Below are 18,543 nucleotides of genomic sequence, written 5' to 3'. Positions count from 1 at the left end.
TTTATTTATTTATTTATTTATTTATTTATTTATTTATTTATTTATTTAATGAGAGAGAACGAGAGGAAGAAATATCCCCCCAAGAGAGGTTTGAGCTACTCGTATTAGTCTTGGATCTAACTGTAACCCCAGATTGTGGGCACACATGTGCCTGGTATACCCTGGGAGGTTTCTGGACGCAAACCAGAACCTTCCTTTGTGGTCAGCCTCAGAGAGCATCAGTTTACCGCCAGACCATCACCTGACCCCATACTTAGAGTTCTACAGAGTCTTTTTTTTCCTGTACGCCAGAGGGTGTACACTGGAGATGTGAGAGAGTGTCTGATTGGGACTGGATGTACTGTCATTTTTTTCCCTCTAGTTTTCTATACCTTTAGGATCCTGAGTATATGCTAGGACTTTTCCTGGCATGTTTTTCTAGTTACCAGGGTTAGGACTTGAACCCTGGTCAGTTATGCAGAATCTGGCTTCCTCTGCGCACTGCCCAATTGCTCTCTATGGGGTCAGCCCAGAGATGTTGGTTAGTTTGAAAACAAGGATTTCAGATCTAGGACATACCAATCACCTCTTTTTAGTTCTTTCCTTGAAAAGGTGGTTATTATTTGTGGTGATCGGCTTAACAGGAGCATCCTCTTTGGATTTTCAAAAGACCCGTTATGGAAAATTCTAAAATGAAACAACAAAAACATTCAAACTGAAAAAACTAAAGGCTGACAACTTCTCTTCTTATGCTGTTCAGTGGCTGCCTTTATTACCTAAGTGGATGCATGCCCACTTACCTGTGTGTCTTCCCAGGCTCTGCCACTCTGGGTGTAGCTTTCAGCAACTACAGTGCTCCTGGTGCCTTGCACGTGCTATTACTTCTGTCTGGACCACACACCTTGCTTCCCTCCTCCTGGATCTTGCCAGCGTTTACCTGCCCATTCTCTGTGTCAGTGGAAATGGCGCTTCCTCTGCGAAGCCTTCTCTCTGTCTTGGATTCCTCTCTATCGTGCATCATGAAAATTGCTTATTGGTTTGTGTTTCTTTCTGAAGCAAGAATGATAATCCCTCTTATATGTCCCTTACCATGTCTGCCTACTGGAGGTACCCATTTGTTAAATTATTTTAATGGGTTTTGGTTCTTTAATGGAGAATGTCAGTTTAAAAAATAAATTAATAGGGACCAGCGCATGGCATAATGGTTACGTCACTGGACTCCTGCATGGTCGTCCACCATTGCAGTCTCAGACCTGGTGGCTTAACTCACGCTGTGCACGTGTGCATGCAGGTTCAAAATCCCGAGAGGAGAGTGGAGGAGAAGGGATGGTAGCATGGCCACAGCCTCCAGAGGGGTGTGATTTCTTGCTTTCTTTCTCTCTGTCTCTTTCTGGTGAGTGCATGCACCCTATAGCAAAAACCTCTCTAAAAATAATTTAAAAATAAATTAATAATTTTTTTTGGAGGGAGAGGCTTTTTTCTATAGGGCACGTGTGCTCTCCAGAAAGACAGACAGAAAGCGAGAAATCACCCCCCCAGGGGGGATGGTCATGCTGCAATCCCTTCTCCTCCATTTTCCTCTCAGGATCTTGGGCAGGTGTGCATACATGCCTAGCATGAGTTTAAGCCACCGTTTCCAGGACTCAAACAGCCGTCAACTACATGAGTGTTCAGCGACATAGCCATTACACTAACTGCTGGTCCCCCAAAATAAATTAATAAATTTTAAAGAGAGGCCCAGCAGGTGGTATTGTAGTTAAAGCGCTGGACACTCCCACATGGCTGACGATGGTTTGAATCCTGGACCTGGTGGCTTGCTTTCTCACTTTCTCTCTCTCTCTCTTTCTGTGTGTCTCTCTCTGGTCAAATTAAAATAAATGAATGAATAAATAAAATTAAATAGATAATTCATTAAAAAATAAATTTTAAAGATAACTTTTTTTTGTAAGAGAGAGATATTTGCTGTAGGGTGCATGTACTCAGTGGAGAGACAGAGAGAGAGAGAGAGAGAGAGAAAGAAATCAGCTCCCAGGGAGAATGTCCACACCAGAGTTCCTTCTCCATTCTTCTCTTGGGATCATGGGCATGAACACACACATCTGGCATGAGTTTAAGCCACCAGGTCTGGGACTTTAACCTCGGTTGACTATATGAGAATCCAGTGACATAACCATTTTGCTATCTCTTGATTCTAAGAACTATTTTTTTAAAGAATTAATTAATGTATTTATTAATTTATTTTAAAATTTGACCAGAGAGAGAGAAACACAGAATGAGAGGTAGAGAAAGCAAGCCACCAGGTCTGGGATTCGCACCACAGCTGATCTTGTGGGAGGCCAGTGCCTTAACCACCACACCACCTGCCAGCCCAAAAAAAGATCATCTTTTTGCACATGAAGGCTTTTAAAGCTGTTTGATCATTTTTATTTTGTTCAACTCAGATCTTTTTGTCTGACTTTTTCAGAAATAAGTTGTGTGTATGTGTGTAAAATGCTTTGATTTTTCTCAGTGAAATAATACATTTTTATTATTTTGCTGTTAAATTAATAGATAATGAGATTCAAAAACTGAGGGTAGTATGTTATCTTACCCCCCCACCCAGGTTATTTATTTATTTATTTAGAGAGGTGGTTTTCTTTTGCTACAAGGCACATGAGATATATAGAGAGACAGAGAGACAGAAGGCAAGAAATCATCTCTCCCCAGGGGAATGGCCATGCCACAATCCGCTCTCCTTCATTCTCTTCTCAGGATCCTGGGCATGCAAGCACATGTGCCTGGCAAGAGTTTCAAGCCACCGGGTCTAGGACTTGAATCACGGTTGACTATGTGGGATTCCAGTGAAATAATCTTTACGCCATTCACTGGTCCTGGTAGTATGTTATCATCGTAAGTGAGCTGTGTAGCATGAATGAGAGATTGTCATGTTCTGAAAATGTAGAACATGTTTGAAAAATTTTTAAATCAATATTTTTGAGAGAAATTTTTGCTACACAATGTGTGTGTTCGACAGAGAGACAGAAAGACCGAAAGCAAGAAATCACCCCCCAGGGGGGATGGCCATGCTACAACCCCCTTCTCTTCAGTTTCCCTCAGGACTTTGGACATGCACACACATGTACCCTATTTGTGTTTTAAGTTGCCAGGTCAGGACTGGAACTGCGATTAATCATGTGGGAGTCCAGTGATCTAACTCTTACACCTGCTGGTCCCTAAAAAGAAAAAAAATTTTTTTAAAGAATTATTTTATTTTAGGTGCCAGCAGGTCTTGTGGCTTGTGGGGTTGAGGGCGCTGGACTCCCACATGGTTGACTGTGGTTCAAGACCTAGACCTGACGGCTTGCTTTCTCACTTGGTTTCTCTTTCTCTGTATCTCTCTGGTCAAATTAAAATAAGTAAATAAAGTTAAAAAAAAGAATTATTTCACTTTAACTTTGTTTGTTTGTTTAAATTTGATGGGGCAGGGCGGGGATAGAAAGTGAGAAAGGAACCTTCAGGTCCAACTCTAGAACCAAGGTCAGCCATGTGACAGTCCAGCACCCTTAATCAACATGCCACCTGTTGGTCCCTACAAGTTTTTTCCCCCACATTTTATTGATTCACAAAATACCTTAAACTAAAAATATGGACAAAGCTAGAATCTAGTTATAAGTGCACTATAATTTTCTTAGGCATTTTTAAAAAATTAATTAATTTACATTCATTCCCTGAGCATCATCACAGAATACAAAATGTGTTTTCCCATCCAGAATATACTGCATAGTGGCTTAACCATACATGTTATTGTCAATAATTTTCCATTTCTAGTTTCTTTTTTTTTGAGAGAGAGGTTTTTGCTATCGGGCGCGTGTGCTCACCAGACAGACAGAGACAGAGAGACAGAAAGCGAGAAATCACCCCCCGGGGGGATGGCCATGCCGCAATCTCCTCCATTCTCCTCTCAGGATCTTGGGCACGCACGCACCCTATAGCAAAAACCTCTCTATATGTGTGTGTGTGTGTGTGCACATATATGTATATATGCACACACACACATATATACACACATACATACATGAACCTACCAGCAGCTCAAGACAGGACAAAAAACCTTAAATATATGTATAAATGTATACGTATAAATCCTTTGAAATATACGTATAAATTCTTAAATATATGTATATATGCATATTTGTATGTGTGTGTATGTATATATTAATATATATATATATATATATATTAACCCCAATTTCTGACCCTCTGCCATTTCCCACCCTCCTCCCACTCTACCTCAGGTCTCTACAGTTGTTTTCCATTCCTTTTTTCCCCACATTTTATTGATTCACAAAATTTCTTAAATCATCTAACTACTTTCAATAGCAAGTTCAGCTGATATGTACATATCTGTGTATACATGACTGACTTTAGGTGTGAAACTCTGAATAGAATGAATACACTATAAGATAGCACCTAGCTGATGCTATATAGCTTACTATGGTAATTAAATAGGTATTTTAAAATATTTTTTGAGAGGTTTTTTGCTATAGGTGCATGCGCTCGCCAGACAGAGAGACATAGAGACAGAAAGTGAGAAATCACCCCCCCGGGGGGATGGTCATGCCACAATCCCTTCTCCATTCTCCTCTTGGGATCTTGGGCACGCACGCACACGCGCCCAGCGTGAGTTTTAAGCTACCGGGTCCAGGACGCGAACCGCGGTCAACTACGTGGGAGTCCAGCGACATAGCCATTACGATAACTGCTGGTTCCCTTTTTTAATATATTTTTAATTTCAAGAAAAGCAGTTTTTTTTTAAAAAATTATTTTGTTTAACTTTATTTATTATTTATTCATTTGTTTATTTAAATTTGACTAGAGAGGGACAGAGAGAAAGTGAGAAAGCAAGCCGCCAGGTCCAGGACTTGAACCATGGTCGGCCATGTGGGAATCCAGCACCTTTAACCACCATGCTACCTTCTGGCCCAAGAAAAGCAGTTTTAATGTTAATAAGTCAAAGATACACTAAGGAACTGCTTAAAACTTAAAGCCAGGAAACAGGTTAGGATTCTTCAAATAGGTACATAAACCTATCGGCCGATCAAGACAAGACAAAAATCCTTAAAACTGGAAAACAAAGCTTAGAAGAAAATCAGCAATTTTTTTTAGTCAAATGTCATAAAACGCTGTTTTACCCATTCAGTCTCGTGTACTTAATCTACTTTTTTTTTTTTTTTTTGAGAGTTTTTCGCTATAGGGCGCGTGCGCTCGGAGACAGAGGCAGAAAGCGAGAAATCACCCCCCGGGGGGATGGCCACACCGCAATCCCTTCTCCTCCATTCTCCTCTCCAGATCTTGGGCATGCACGCACATGCACCCGGCCTGAGTTTTAAGCCACCGGGTCTGGGACGTAAACCGTGGTTAATTACGTGGGAGTCCAGTGACATAGCCATTACGCTAACTGCTGGTCCCTAATCTATCTTCTGTTGTGGTTCGATCTTCCCAATTAAATTCTAGGATACAAGATTCAACTCCAGACTTGTCCCTATGATTAAGTTGGCCATTTTCTTAGTTTTTGAACTCTTATTTCTGTGTCTGTATTTAATTTTCCTGGTATAGCACTCCCTTGAGAACTTCTTGGAGTTCTAGTCTGGTGTAAAATAAAGAAAATTTAATGTGTACTTGCCCCTATCGCCAACCCAAGAGCAAATTTTTAAAAAATTGCTACAGTTGACATGTGCTTGTTAGAGACAGACAGAGAGCACGGGAAAGAAAGAAAGTACCTCCCCCCCAGGGGGGATGGCCATGTGCAATCTCTTCTGCATTCTCCTCTCAACATTTTCAGGATGTATGCCCATACACCTGGTGTGTTTTTCAAGCTGTCTTGTCTGGGACTTAAACCACACAGTGGACCATGTGGTATCCAACTGCTTTAACCTCCGTGCCGACAACTGACCCCCAAACATTTATTTTGTTAAGCATATTATTGAGGGCCCACAGATGACGTGTAGTGGCTTTGTTTCTGTATTCCCACAGGGCCGACCACAGTTCAAGTCTGACCGGTGGCGTGAAAATCATGCCTGGCACATGTATGTGCCAAGATCCGAGGAGGAAAATAGAGGAAAAGAACTGTGGCAGCTCCCCCCGCCCCCATGATTTCTCACTTTCTCCCTCTCTCTCTGTCTCTCTCTTTCCATTGATCACACACCCTATAGCAAAAACCTCTTTAAAGAAAAAAAATTTAAAAAGAGTGTTATTGATTATAAAATAAACAGGAGATTAGTTATAAGAAGTGAGTTTCAGAGGCTAGCAGATGGCTTAGCAGTGATGTCTCTGGATTCCCACGTGGCTGACCAAGGTTCAAGTCCTGGGCCTGGTGGTTTGAACATCATGCCGGTTACGTGTACATGTGTGCCCACGATCCTGGGAGGAGAATGGAGGAACAGGTGTTGTTGTGTGGCCATCCCCTTCGTGGGTGATTTCTCATTGTTTTTGTGTCCCCCCCTCTCTCTGGTGAACATGTGTGTTCTCAGGCAAAAACTTCTTAAAGGAAAAAAAAAGAGAGAAAGTGCATTTCAGGGTCCATTGTATGGTGTGGAGGTTAAGGCAGGTGGATCTCACATGGGTAACTGTGCTGTTTGAGTCTTGGCCCCGCTGGCTTTAGACTCACACTGGGTGTGTGTGTGTGTGTGTGTGTGTGTGTGTGTGTGTGTGTGTGTCTGTGTCCAAGGTGCCAAGAGGAGAATGGAGAAGGGATTATAATGTGGCCATCCCCCGCCCGTGGCGGGAGGGGAGCTGATATTTCGCTTTCTGTCTCTCTGTCCTTGACAAGCACACACATACTGTAGCAAACTTAAAAAAAAATAAAATAAGTAAATGAAATTCTATATGTATCTCACTGATGAGGAAATTATTCTGACTACAAGATTTCCTCTTTGATTTCTTTTAGACAAAAACGGTAGATGCTGCTAATTGGATTTTTTGTTCAGATATGGATCTAGACTAGTAAAAGGTACATGTAATGTCTTTACGCCTGTATCCATGTATCACTGCAAAAGCAGTAGCCCTCAAAATAACAAGAAGAAAATAGGATTTTGTGGAAAGGGAGAGTGTGGCGAATCTGGGAAGGATGTGCTTCAGAGGCTTCAGTCTTGAAAGGAGAATTACTCCTGAGATTAATTTGGAGAAAGGGCCCTCCCACTGTGCTGCTGTTGCCATTTTAATCTGGCTCGTGTTTGTGCATTGTTTCCTGTTAATGCAGAATTGTGTATACCTAGAAAGAGAAGTGAAAATGTTGAATTATCTATAAATTTAGCTCTGAGAGTTACAAAACCTGTTTTGTCTTATTTTTCATAAACATCCTTAATATAATAGTTGATTTCACTTGCCAATAGTCTAGAAATTCTTGCTGCTATTATTCTGTTTTAAAGATGAGGTGTGTAGGTTTTTGTGTTTCTTCCAAGGTTATTTTAGGATATTTACAAATATTACAATATATTGTCGGATACTGAAAATGAATAGGAGTTGTAGAGAAAGCAGCTTAGATGACTAGAAATAGGCGAAGTCTTATAAAATATCTTGTCTCGTCTGATTAAGCAACTTTACCTCTTTGGACCTTTGTTTATCTATGAGATAAGGGAGCTAGAATACATTTTCTCTAATGTTATCCATAATCCTGATTTGAAAAATCCTAATTAAGCATTTTTGAAAATTTCTTCCATTAGCGAGAGGACAAACAGAGAGATACTACGTCCAACAGGATCCTAACACCCCAAGCTACCCCCACCCCCAGCTAGCCCCGCATCACACGTGTCCCCTGTGCTCAGGGAGCTCGCTAGATCCAAACCTGGAGCACCACTCCAGCCATCGCCATGTGGATCCCCCTCCAGAGCCTAAAACCGTGACTTTTAAGAGAATGATAGATCTTCTGTTTAATATATTGAAGAACCTTCTACACTTGTGTTATTAAAATATGAATAATCAATTCACGCAATGTAACAGTCATGATTTCATATGGAAAACAAATAGACTTAAGTGACAAAAACAAATTCTGAATAACTAGAACTACAGCGCGAGGTTTTAGTTTCTGATCATACTTTAAACAGGATCTCGTTTTACGCATTTCACCCCAAATAAGAGAATGAGAATGGCTCTCTTGGCCGACTTCCAATTTCTTTGCCAGTCATTTCTGATTATTCTCTATCAAAAGTCACTCTTACCTAAGCCGTGAGCTGAGATCATCAAATCACCCAGTATAGGAATTGGAACAGATGGTCAGAGGCAATAGAGGTTACCAGCCTATTCTGTGTTCACATCGGTACGGATCTTTGTCCGGTAGCATCACTCTGATAATCGGAGTTAATGTTGGCCCTGGTCACTTTCATTAACCCTCATCTCTACCTGAGATGCGCTCTGGCTTTATTTACTAACTAATTTTACAGAGCAGTCTGCACAGACCTTTGTTGTTTGCTTTAAGTACAATGCTCTGGTTTTGTGAGTATGCCATGCATTAAAAACGTCTGTCCATCGGGCTTTAACAATGGACTTCTCATAAATGTAGATAGCTACTCAGTTTATTTACCCTCCCTGAGCCTGATTTTGTTTTATTTCATTTTATGTTGGTAAACATATATATCACAGAGGTAATACTTCATTTAAAATATACAATTGTAATATATTATGACCACATTACTAAATATTAAGCCATCACCCCAGGAAAAAAAAGTCAGTGTTTTAAAAATATATATGTATTCCAGTATTCAAAGGAAACAAAATTTATCATTGAAATCCAAGGCACTTTGGGCCGGTCTGTGGTGGTGATTAATGCAGCTGAATCCCATGTAGTTGACTGTGGTTTAAGTCTGGGACCTGGTGGCTTGAAAAACTTGCCAGGATTGTGCACTGAAATACTCAAATCCTGAAAAGAAGAGAGAGATGAAGGAGAGGGGATTGCAACTTGACCATTCCCAACATGGACTGCTTTCTCAATTTTCTTTTCCTTCTCTCTGTGTGTCTCTCCGGCAAGTGCACGTGCCTTCTGGCAAGATTTTTTAAAAAGAAAGAAATTCAAAGCACTTTAAGAAATGTAGTTGGCCCAACTGCCATCACACTGATCTGCAGTGCTGAAGGCCAATTACCAACAGTGAATTCAGATCCCAAGTCAACATGAAACACACCAGGTGTATAGCCAAGATTCCAACTTGCTTGAGATTTGGAGAAGAGATTGCCATGTGATGAGAGCCTGTCAAAAGTGACTTTCTGTTCTCTTTTTGTATTCTCCATTGTGCTCTTTCTCATGAAAGAAGTAATTTTTTTTTTTTTGAGAGGTTTTTGCTATAGGGCGCTTGCACTTGCCAGAAAGACAGAGAGAGACAGAGAGACAGAAAGTGAGAAATGACACCCCCCCTCCAGGAGGAATGGCCATGCCACAATCTCTTCTCCTCCACTCTCCTTTATGGATCTTGGGCACACATGCACATGCACCCGGTGTGAATTTAAGCCACCGGGTCTGGGACTTGAACAGCAGTCGACTGTGTGGGAGTCCAGCAACATAGCCATTACGCCACTGCTGGTTCAGAAATAAAATAAATTTTAAAATAAATAAATAAATCTAAGGCTACCCTTGTGCACTCATAATAGAAATGCAAAATGTGTGGAAGTTTGGAAGTTCTTCTAGATGTTAAACATAGACTTAGGATCCAACAATTCCACTCCTAGGTATATATACTCAGAAGAACTGAAAGAAATGATGGATACAGATAGTAATATAGTTGACTGTCTATCTATGGATTCTTTATCTGTGGATTCAACTTCCGAATGAAAATATCAAACATTTTTTTGCTTACATCTGTATTGACCATGTACACATTTTCGAATCCCTTGTCATTATTAACCTTATCAATATAGTACAATGACTATCTTCATGGCATTTGCATTGTATTAAGTATAATTAATAATCTTGAAATAAATTTAAGTAGTCAAGAGAATGTGATAGGTTATATTGAAAAACTATGGTATTTTATATAAAGGATTTGAACATCCACTTATTGCGGTTTCCATGGTGGAGTCCTGGAACCACTCTCCTGGGGGATACCTAGGGATGACTGTATACCAATGTTCATGTGAGCAACAGAATGGATAAACAGAATGGTATGTGTATACAATGGAATATAGTCGTCCCTTGGTATCTTTGGAAATTGGTTGTTGCACCTCCTGTGGATAGCTGTAAATATAAAACGGCATAGGTGCTAGTTGGTGATGTGTTGGTCAAGGCAGCTGGATCCCACATGACTGACTGTAGTTTGAGTCCCAGACTCAGCAACCATGAAAAACTCATTGGGTGCATGTGCATGAGTGCCCAAAATCCCAAGAAGAAAATGGAGGAGACAAGGGTTATGGCATGCCATCCCTCATGAAGGAATCTTTTCTCTCTCCCTCTTTCAATGTGAGCACACATGCCCTATTGCAAATAAAATAAAGTAAGAAATAAAATGACTTTTTTCTTTTAGAGATTTTTGCCTTAAGGTGTGTGTGCTCAACAGAGAGAGAGACAGACAGAGACAGTGAGAGGGAAAGTGAGAAATCACCTCCCTTAACCAGTTTACGTAATGGCTATGTCGCTGGGCTCCCATGTAGTCAACCATGGTTTGAGTCCTGGCCCCCGGGGCTTCAAATCACGCCAGGCTCATGTACGTGTGTACCCAAGATCCCAAGAGGAGAATGGAGGAGAAGGATTGCGGTGTGGCCATCCCCCCTGGGGGGTGATTTCTCACTTTCCCTCTCACTGTCTCTGTCTGTCTGTCTGGTGAGTGCACGCACCCCATAGCAAAAACCTCTCCAAAAAGAAATCACCCCTGAACCCCAGGGGGGATGGCCACGTTGCTATCTCTTCTCTTCCATTTTCCTCCCCAGATCTTGGGCTTGCACACATATGTGCTTGGCATGATTTTCAAGCCACCTAGTCTGAGACTCAAACCACCATGGCATAACTTTTACATGTAACCTAATGCACACCCTCCTGTATAATTTAAATCATCTCTAGGTTACTTAAATATTGTCTTAGAATCAGCTACACATGAAGAGGAAAATATGGGGTCGTCAGAAAAATCATGATACATTTTTTAATTGAAAAACATAAAAACTATGTTTCTTACAACTCAATATATAGATACATTTCTTTAACATTTTGGCTATCAGGTTGCATGGTTGTTAAGGAGCTGGACTCCCACATGGCAAACTGGTTCAAGTCCTGGACCTGGAGGCTTGCTTTCTCTCTCTCTCTCTCTCTCTCTCTCTGTCACTCTCACTCTGTCCCTCTCTGGTCAACTTTAAATTAAATAAAGTTAAATAAAATAATTCTTTAAAGCTTTTTTTCTTTCCAAAAAGTAAGTTAAAACTGTAATTTTTAAAGAATTATTAATTCATTTATTTAATTCCATTTGTTATCATTATTTTTTAATTCGACCTGAGAGAGAGAGAAAGCAAGCCTCCAGGTCCCAGACTTGAACCATGGTCGGCCATGTGAGAGTCAAGCACCCCCAACCACAAGCCACCTGCCAGCCCCTAAAACCATAAGTTTTTTGTTATGCATATTTTGCTGCAATAAAAACCTAAGAAAGAAAGGAAGCAAAGAGGGCCACTCCACTGCATAGTGGTAAAAACAGCTAGATTCCATATGACTGACCACAGCTCAAATTGTGACCCTGTGGCTTGAAAAGCACATTGGATAGGTGTTTATCCATGTGCAAAAAATCCTTAGGGGATGGAAGAGTGAATGAGAAGGGATTGTGGCATGACCCCATTGGGCAGAAATTCCTTTCTGTTTCTCCCTTTCCCTCTGTCTTTTTTTTTTTTAAAGGTTTTTGCCATAGAGTATGATCCCTCGCCAGAGACACTGAAAGGGCCAATGAGAAATCATTCTCCCTCTTCCTCCCAGGGGATATCCATGCCACAATCCCTTCTTCTGGGATTTTGGGCACACATGCACTCGTGCCCAGTGTGATTTTCAAGCCACTAGGCCTGGGACTTGAAATGCTGTCGGCCATGTGGGAGTACCAACACCTTAACCACCATGCCACCTGCTGACCCTCTTTATGCCACTTTTTAAATTATGATTTTTGGTGAACAGTTAATTGATATATATCTTTGTGGTTAAAGGGTAGCTTTTAAAGGCATGCATACAGTGTACAATAATCAAATCAACGACATATCCATATTCCTCTTCAACATTGAACATTACATTATTTGCATTTGTTAATAATTCTACTTTTTGTTATGAATAGGTATCAAATTGACCTTATTTTTTACTCTGCTATGATACCATAGTGTCTTTCCATTATTACTGTTACTATTATTAATTTGACTGAGGGTTGGTACACTTCCTGGAGAAAAACAGACAGCCTGGGAAAGTGAGGAAGCATCCTCCACTCCAATGGACAGTCTTGCTGCAATCCCATCTCCAACTCCTTCCTATCAGTATTGTGTGCACATATGCAGATATACCCCTGTGTTTTCATGTCTGTCGGTGTGGGACTCAAATCAGTTGGTTAGCCATGTGGGATTCAGCCACCTCAGCAACCAGTCAACAGACTGACCCTCTACCTCTTAATTACATGCATTTTTGGGACCAGTAGATGGCATGATGGTTATATTGCTGGATTCCCACATAGTCTACTGTAGTTCAAGTCCTGGACCTGTCGGCTTGAAACTCAACACTGGAAGCCTGTGTGCTTGTCCAAAATCCCTAGAGAAGAAATGGAGGAGAAGTGATTGTGGTGTGACCATCCTTCCAAGGAAGGCCAATTTCTCGGTTTCTGTCTCTGTCTCTCCGGTGAGCACACAGGCCCTATAACAAAAATCTCTCAAAAAAAATTATATGAATTTTTGTGTCTATTACAAATTTTCTAATGACATCCCCCCTAACACCCTCTTCCAAGTCTCCTCTTTCTCTCTCTGGTGAGCACACATGCTCTCTGATCATTAAAAAAATAACTAAAAAGAAAAGAATGTGGAGATATGAAACTAAAAGCTTTCGTTATCTATTTTTTTAAGAGAGATTTTTAAGTTTTTTTGCTATTGGGCTCATGCACTCACCAGAGACAGAAAGTGATAAATCACCCCCAAGAGGGGATGGCCACTCCGCAATCCCTGCTCCTCCATTTTCTTCTTGGGATTTTGTGGACACATGCACAGGCGTCCAGCCTGAGTTTGAAGCCGCTGGGTCCTGGACTCAAACCATGATTGGCCATGTGGGAGTCCAGCAATGTAACCATTATGCCATCTGCTGGCTCTTGTACACATTTTTAAGCCATGTTTTATTTGGTCCTGTTTTTCTACCTGTTTCATGGTGGCTTCATTCCACACAGAGAACTTTAGTGTTTGAAGTTGTGCTGGTGGATGTGGTTAGGTCGGAATCCATTGGTTTCATTGTAAGTGTTTAAGGAAGAATTGAGAACACCACACCCAGTATGTTATGTATTTTTTTCTTACATGAATTCGTTAAAATTTGGAGGGAGCAGTGCATGGGGGAGAGGTCATTTAAAATTGGGAAAATATTGCATGTTGGAATTCCTATTTCAACAAGGAAAGGGTGCTTTTGCGCCAAACTGAAAAACTAGAAACGAAGAGTGAGGAAATGCAGGCACTCCAGCCCTCCTCCAGTCCCAATTTCTGGTTGTGGGAATCTGTTCGGAATCCAACTGCAAGTGGAAAACCCATCTTTGGCTGAGCAGCCTGGGAGGCGGTCCTGCCAATCCCCCAAATGTGCCGCTAAAACTTTGGCCCTTCAAGGCTGGAGCTCGGGCTGTCTTCTCAAGATCTATGCAGCTGTCAAGGTGGCTGTAAGGGGACTGTGACCGGCCTCTGCACTGCCTTTGGACAGTGACCTTGAGACTAGCCTGCTCTCCAGCTGCGCTGGTTCTGTTGCTGTTGTTGAAATGTTAGCGGATGATGGGAAGGGGGAGACTCCTTTGGTCCTGCCTGTTCCCTGGTGTTCAGCAAGTGCCAGCCAAGGTGCCCACTCTCCCATTGCCTACCACTCACAGGGTGTGAGGGCAGTCCAGGAGTGTGTGGGAAGACCCTGGTTTGTTCCACCTCTAGCTCAGACCCTGGCCCCTGGGAAATGAGTGGCTCTGACAGCCAGGCTGGTGCTCAAATGGGCTCCAGCATAGACTTGCTTGGCATCTCTGCAGATGCATGCTCGGTGATGATCTTGGTAGAAAGGAACCAAAAGGATGCGTCCCAGTCTGCCTTTTGGTAGGGCAGGGATTTCTCTGGGAAATGAAGGTCATTGGAAATACCCAGAGCGCAAGAGAAATCCTTCTTCTCTGGCCACTCACAGTAGCAAGTGCATTCTGAAAACTCCTCCCCCTCTCCTCGTCTTCATCCTGTCCTCCTTCTTTTAAGTGGCTTTATTGTTATTTATTAATCCGCCTTTGTCATTGGACATTTATTGACAGAAATCAAATTGCTGTGCTTCTGGGCAAAGCGCCTGCTGCAAAGAGGTGTGGTTCCCGAGGAATGAGACACGCAGCCCAACAGCTGAGCCTACACTGTCCTCACATAACCTCCCTGCCTTAAATATCGCCAATATTTAGCCTTGCCTTATAAAGTAAAAATGCACAATACCTTCCAGAGTTTCAGCAAGCCCGAATGCCCCCCTAGGCTCAGTTATATCTCCTGTAGGTTGGAGGCAGAGCGCCGCACCCCTCCCCCACGCAGACCTGCCCTCAGAGCCACCGAGAGGTTACTAATCAGGGAGACTCCGCCATCGATCCGATGGTGGCGACCTGGGGGATTTGTGTGCATTGTTTTTGTGGAAGCCTCCTGTGATTTCGGCGCGACCAGATCCTCTGCAGCGAACTCCATGTCGCAGCTTGTGGCTGCCTGTGTCCTGTGGTGAGAGCAGAGCGCACAGGAGATCCTTTGTCTAGGAAGGGCTAGGCTGAGAAGATCACTTTGGAGTTGCTAAGCTCTGCATTGCCATTGGCTGCACTCTTTGTGGGGCTGTTTTTGCAAAAGGCATGCCCAGCACGTCTACAGTGCTGGCAGGCCAGGGCTGCCTTTAAACACCATGATAATAATACCAAAAAGCAGTTTGCAGAACTGTTCCACTGTAGAGGCTTCCTCTGCAGAAGCAAGCAAGATGGCTACCTCGTGGGCTTCGCTGTGAAGAATGCAGAGGCTAATTAAGACAGACTTTAAGGGGAAAAAGGGTATTGCCCTACTTCATCTCTATGCAAGGGTTTTTTTCAGTGACTTTTAAAGTGTACATTTTACATAAGCGCTTTAGGTTCTGCCTAGCAGACGATTTTAAATGGTATAAGTAGTTTTACAGTGAAATAGCCAAAAATTCTGGGGAGGTGGGAGCTTTTTTTTTTTTTTTTCTTACACAGAGGCTCATGTTGCAATTTGATTTTTTTTAGGTTGTAAAGGAAAACAAGAGGCCCCAGAGGGAAAAGAAGCCCAAAGTTTTAAAGGTAATCAGCTGTTGATTAAATAATATTTAATTTTTTTTCCATTTCATATAGTATTTTTCTGTCACTTGGGGGTACATTTGGAATACATTTGATGTGAATTCTCCCAGATTTCAGTAGATAAATGAATATTTACTCAACTAAAGTGTTTTCTCTCTTTCTTTTTTTTTTATTGATGTACTGCCTAATGTGCATATTAGCATCCTTTATTTTCAAACTCCACACAAGTCTGCAGAAGGAAAAGTTTATATGAAAAGTGTTTTGAATAAAATTTGTTTTCCTTTGTAGTTCTCTTTGTAGCATCTGCATTTGTGTTGTTGCACCAGTGTGTAAACTTAAGCTCTTTAGGAGAAAGGCACTGTTTGAAGTTGACAGCTATGATCCATTGTGATTTTAATAGACCTTCCATTAAACATTATTTTAAAATGTGATTCCCCCCCAAAAAAAGATCGTTTTAAGGTTGTAGTTTAACTTAAAATGTGTAAGTCATTGAGATCCAGCAGTCAAATTATAATGGCATAATCCCAAATTCTCATTATATCATCATTAATTTTGGCATTCATGGAGCTTTAGGAAAAATGTATGTTTCCTTTATTTTCTATAGTTTGCCTGATGAGTATTTTGTAGTAACCTAATTCCGCTATAAGCTAGCCATCTGTGTTATGAGCTTGATACAGTACTTAGAAGGGTTAATTTAAAAGCATATGGCATCACTGAAAGTTCAAGGCTAGCTGTAGTCTAGTGAATAGGTGCTTCTGTGGTTAAGATTCAAGTGGCATATTGCTGTTAGAAATGCAAGGGATCCTAGTAAGCAACCTGTTTAAATTCAAGAAGAAATAAAATGACATGTGTATAAGTATTTTTAAAATATATTAACCTAATCATAGCCTTCCTTTTGCAAATAAAGTTTTAGCACCCAAAGAGGAACAACATGTTGAGCTATGAATGTGGGCAGAATTTAGTCACATTTGTTTTCCCCGGTTGTATAACATGAAAATGTTGACACCCAGAATCAAACTTTGCATTGCTTTCTAATTTGTCTGACCACCTTGAGTTTCTGTTTCCTGTGTACACAGCATTGCCCTTACACTTTTCACCAGCCAACATATATTTATTTAATATTTTACCACACCATGATGTGCTAGGCACCGTACGATGAATGAAATTGCTCGACACAAATTCTCCCTGGGCCAGGACAAATAGAATTGTGGTTCTTGTCAAAATAAATTAAGCCCTGTTATATTTTTCTTCATCATATGAATCCATCTACCCTCTTTATTTCCTTCCCCTCCCTCAAATGTAAAAGTTTATCATTAAAAGTTCAACTTAGGTTGCCTAATCTCTTTCTATACTGTCTGTATTGGGTATACATTATCCGAGTGTGAAATACTCTTGCTGTTATAAATGGCTCTCAAATTTGGCGGGAAGGGAAGGTAGGAAAAAAAAATGGATAGACTAGTCCTGTTGGCGAGATTGCCTCCTACCTCTGCTAGGAAGTAAAATTGGGATTCGGAAGTGCCATTTAATTCTATATTTATTTTGTTAGTCTGTGGGTATCCTGTCACCTGAAATAAATTTCAGAAATAAATATACCATGTGTCACTTTTGGAATCATGACAGTGGATTCTGGCTTAAAAAAAACAAAACAAAGCAAAAAAAGCCTGGGGATGGCCAATGCCATTTGCCGCAGGAAGCAGAAATGAATTATTTCCCACTATAATGTATAGTTATAGTTAATGATTATTGTAGAAGAGTGGTGAAATGCTCAGAGAGAAAAAGATTAATTATTAAATTTTATTATTATTATTTTTTAATTTGCATGGAGAGAGAGAGAAAGTAAGAAAACAAGCTGCCAGGTCTAGGACTTGAACCGTGATTGGTCATGCAGGAGTCCAGCGCTTCAACCACCAGACCACCCACCTGCTGCCCTCCCCCCAAATTCTTTTTAGATATTAGCATTTTCAAATGTTTTAAAATAATTTGGTAAGCATCATCTTTTCCTTTCCAAAGAAAACTCTTTCTTTGCTGCCCCATAGAAATGTTAAAAACTTCTAGATTTGATCATGATGTGTATAAAACGTAGCTAGAGCAAATGTACAATATTATGTCATCCTACAGGATGTTAATAAAATAAAACCCAGGACCAGCGAGGTGTCATGGGGGTTACAGCAGCTGAATCCCACATGGTATAGTGCATGGTTTGAGTCCTGGACTCAGTGACTTGGAAAACACGCTGGATGCATGCATGTGCGTGCATATTCACAATCCCGAGAGGAGAGTAGAGGAAAAGGAGTGTGGCGTGGCCATCCACCCACGGGGTCATTCTCACTTTCCCTCTCTCTCTCAGCTCTTGCTGCTCTCCAGTGAGTATAGGCACCCTATAGTAAAAACCAAAAAAAAAAAAAAAAAAAAGAAAGAAAAGAAAGAAAAAAGAAAAGAAAAACCCATGTTCTGGAAGGGAGAGTAGAAGCAGAAGATCGCCAGGCCTGCTGATGGTGTGATGGTTGAGACTGCTGGATCCCCCAGGGTCATCTGTGCGGTTTGAGTCCTAGACCCAGTGGCTTGAAAAACATGCCAAGCGTGTGTGTGCCCAAAATTCTGAGAAGCGAACGGAGAAAAGGTTGTGGTGTGCCCATACCCCCAGGAGGTATGTTCTCATTTTCCCTCTCTCTGCTTCTCCTGGCAAACACAAACACTTTCTAGCAAACTAAACAAAATAAAATAGTAAAGCAAGAATAATTTATTTTTTTAATCACAACTTTCAGCTTAAGGTTTCTTTTTTTTCTTTTCCGAGTTAGAGATTTTTGTTATATGGCATAGTGTTTTCCAGAGAGACAAAGATAGACAGAAAGCAAGAAATCACTCCCCTCCAGGGGGGCGTGGGCGATGGCCACACCGCAATCCCTTTTCCATTCTTCTCTTGGGATTTTGGGCACACAGGAACACACATCTGCCACGAGTTTTAAACTGCTGGTTCTGGGGTTTAAACCATGGTTAACTACATGGGAGTCCAACAATGTAACCATTATGCCATCTGCTGATCCCTCAGCTTAAGGTTTTTTTTTTTTTTTTTTTTTTTGGGAGTTTTTTTTTTTTTTTTTTTTTTTTTTTTTTT

At 41.2% G+C, this 18,543-nt stretch overlaps 1 protein-coding gene across 1 annotated transcript in view; it reads left to right on the top strand.

The window, feature by feature from the left end:
• The window catches only part of TET1 (tet methylcytosine dioxygenase 1), a 136,070-nt gene that overhangs the window by 24,315 nt on the left and 93,212 nt on the right, over positions 1-18,543 (top strand). Inside the window, exon 2 of the mRNA XM_027772044.1 lies at positions 15,378-15,431. Coding sequence (XP_027627845.1) covers positions 15,378-15,431 — 54 coding nt within the window. The remainder of the gene's footprint in view (positions 1-15,377; positions 15,432-18,543) is intronic.

The sequence above is a fragment of the Tupaia chinensis genome, unplaced genomic scaffold (assembly GCF_000334495.1).
Source record: "Tupaia chinensis unplaced genomic scaffold, TupChi_1.0 Scaffold000250_1, whole genome shotgun sequence".
Taxonomy (NCBI): Eukaryota; Metazoa; Chordata; class Mammalia; order Scandentia; family Tupaiidae; genus Tupaia; species Tupaia belangeri.
Note: the sequence above shows the minus strand (reverse complement) of the source record. Positions and strands in the feature narration are given on the sequence as shown.